At 65.1% G+C, this 2,500-nt stretch overlaps 1 protein-coding gene across 1 annotated transcript in view; it reads right to left on the bottom strand.

The window, feature by feature from the left end:
• Positions 1-96: 96 nt before the first annotated feature.
• NICN1 (nicolin 1) overlaps positions 97-2,500 on the bottom strand; it is a gene marked incomplete at its 5' end in the record, with an annotated part of 3,691 nt that continues 1,287 nt past the window's right edge. The window contains 2 exons of the mRNA XM_009281319.2: positions 97-521; positions 684-788. Of these exons, the coding sequence (XP_009279594.1) occupies positions 480-521; positions 684-788 (147 nt within the window). The remainder of the gene's footprint in view (positions 522-683; positions 789-2,500) is intronic.

The following is a 2,500-nucleotide window of genomic DNA, read 5'->3' as shown; positions in this document are numbered from 1 at the left end:
AGACAGGCAGGCACAGGCAGGACCAAGGTAGCAGCTTTTAGTCGTGACCGAGGCTCTCCCCGCCGCCCCCCGGCACCTCCTCGGCCCCCCGAGCACGGTGGGCGCCGGCCCCAGCAGCCCCTTGTCTGTGGGAGCCTCCTCCTGCAGGCAGCGCAGGCAGGGCCAGGGGCCGCTCCCCAGGGCAGAGGTAGGGTGGAGGAGCCGGGCTCTGCCCGCAGCAGGGAGCAGCAGCACGGGACGTGCCAAGAGCAGAGCCACGGCAGCTGGAGGGCACCGAGCTGGGAGAGGCTCACAGGGGACTCTGGGGCAGCAGCCCACCACTGCCAGCCAGTGCAGGAGGAGTCGGGGAAGGGGCACGGGGAGGAGGCCTGGAAACCCCCCGGGGCCGCAGGGACGAAGGCCGATGCAGGACCACAGGAGTCTGCTTGGGCCCCGGGAGTGCGGAGGAGCCAGCTCCCTCTGGCCAGCACCCACAGGGCTCACGTGTAGGAAAGCAGGTTGATATCGTAGCAGCCGTCCACCTGGGAAAGAGAGCAAGTGTCGGTCTCTGCACAGCACCATCGCTCTGCCGGGACAGCCCAGCCCAAACCCCCGCCCCATCCCGCCAGGAGCAGCCCCTCCGGGAGGGCTCCCCAGCAATGCGGCGAGGCCGGAGCCCCTGCGAGCAGAGTGGCGGGACTCACGTCGAAGCGCCCGATGCGGGCAGCTGCCTGGCGAGCCCGGATCACCTCCGTCAGCACCCACATTTGCTGCACCTCCGTCGACACCTTCTCCGGGTCGGGGAGCTCCTGGAAAGAAGCGGGCACAATGCTGCGGAGCGGGGATGGCCTGGATGGGCTGGATCGCCCCAGGCTCAGGCAGCGGTGTGGCCGGCTGGCTGTGCCCCCCCGAGAGCCAGGCACTATCGCGATGGTGCCCACACTCCCGACCTGCTGGTGGTTTCCCAACGCAGGGTGAGCAGGGCCCCACTCTAGGAAAACAGTCAGCTGGGGAAATGGGTGACCCTGAGCCCCGGCACCAATAGCCCATCTCTCCTGGCAGGCGTCCAGGGCGAGTACAGAAAGCAGATCACTGGCTAATGATTAAAAAACTAATCGCACAGTCCAGAGTTTCCCAACAGCCTCCCTCCGCGACGCTCCCCAGACCTCGCGACAGAAACCCAGCTGCAGGCGCCAGTCCCCCCAGGGACCTTTAGCCAGGTGGGACTCGCAGGCTCAGCAGCAGCTCTCCAGGCCAGGGCAAAGCTCTGCGCCGCTTCTCCCCTGCCCAGCCCTGCCCACGGCGCCGGGCCGCTGGTGGGTGCCTCGTGGTGATGCTGGGAACAACCAAGCCCAGAGCAACCCCCGAGCAACCCCCGGCGTCTCCCTCGGACCACCCCTTGCCAAGGGGGATGTGATCCAAGCGATCAGCAAGGGACCGGGGTGTCCTCCCCAGCCTGCTGGACAGCCGGGCACGGACCAGAGCTCCGACACCTGCCAGGGCTGGCAGAAGCCTTGCCGCCACGGCGGTGTGAGCTCCGTAGCACCGAAGCCTGGCGGCAGAACTGCCCTGGAGGCACTGGGGCACGTGGCACTGCTCCTGGCCCAGAGCCTGCTCCTACAGGCAACACGAGTGGCTGATTCAGCAGGTTTCCGTGGGCGAGCCAGCTGCCCACCCCTGCCATGCTCTGCCTGGACTTTGCTCACCAAAGGCCGCTGGCCTTTGTGGGCAGATGTGGCTCACAAGCTGTAAACATGCACCGTGGCTGTGACCTCCCTCTGCCCACGTGCCGCCCCAGCTGGGCAACACGCTCCCCAGGGCACACCCTCTGCAAAGCACCGGGGACCAGCCAGGCCATCCCGTCCCCACATGTCCCGCCAGCCAGCTGAGCGATGCTGCGCACCAACGAGACCCACGAGGACGTTCCTGTCCCCAGACTAGAGGGCAGGTAGACTTAAGTGTCACCTCAAATCGCACATCCCCTTGGAGACGTTTTTCTTCTGAACGCTGCAAACTACTTCCAGCACAAGGCGGGGCATTTCAGGGCTCCACAGCTGTTCCTGGTGGCAGCCTGGAGCCGATGGGGCAGGGATGGGGCCGGCAGCCTCACAGCTGATGTTTGTGCCCATGGCTGGCACCCCACCCAGGTCCCTCCTTCCCCGTAATACCTCAGCAGGGACTACTCACCCCGTGCAGGCTTGCTGGCTGCTCTGGAGGGGTCAGCTGGGAGAGCCAGGAAGGGAAATCCTTCTGGGGGCTCTGAAATAGATCCAGAGGGTCACACAAGGGGTGTCCCCAGTCCCACCTCCATCCCTCATACCATGCAGCATGCCGCAGTCTGGAGCCCACCCGTATTTATATTGGTATGGGTACAAGTATCACTCTACCATTACTAAAGGGAATTTTGTGTTTAGGGTGGGTGTTTGCAACCCCCAATTTGTTGCAGCAACCTCCAGCTACATCCCACTGCTCAGACAAACATCCACCTCCAAAACGGGCAGTGCTGGGGCTGGCCGCAGCA

The sequence above is a fragment of the Aptenodytes forsteri genome, unplaced genomic scaffold (assembly GCF_000699145.1).
Source record: "Aptenodytes forsteri isolate BGI_AS27 unplaced genomic scaffold, ASM69914v1 Scaffold156, whole genome shotgun sequence".
In the NCBI taxonomy this organism is placed as follows: domain Eukaryota; kingdom Metazoa; phylum Chordata; class Aves; order Sphenisciformes; family Spheniscidae; genus Aptenodytes; species Aptenodytes forsteri.
This window is presented reverse-complemented; position numbering and strand designations above follow the sequence as displayed.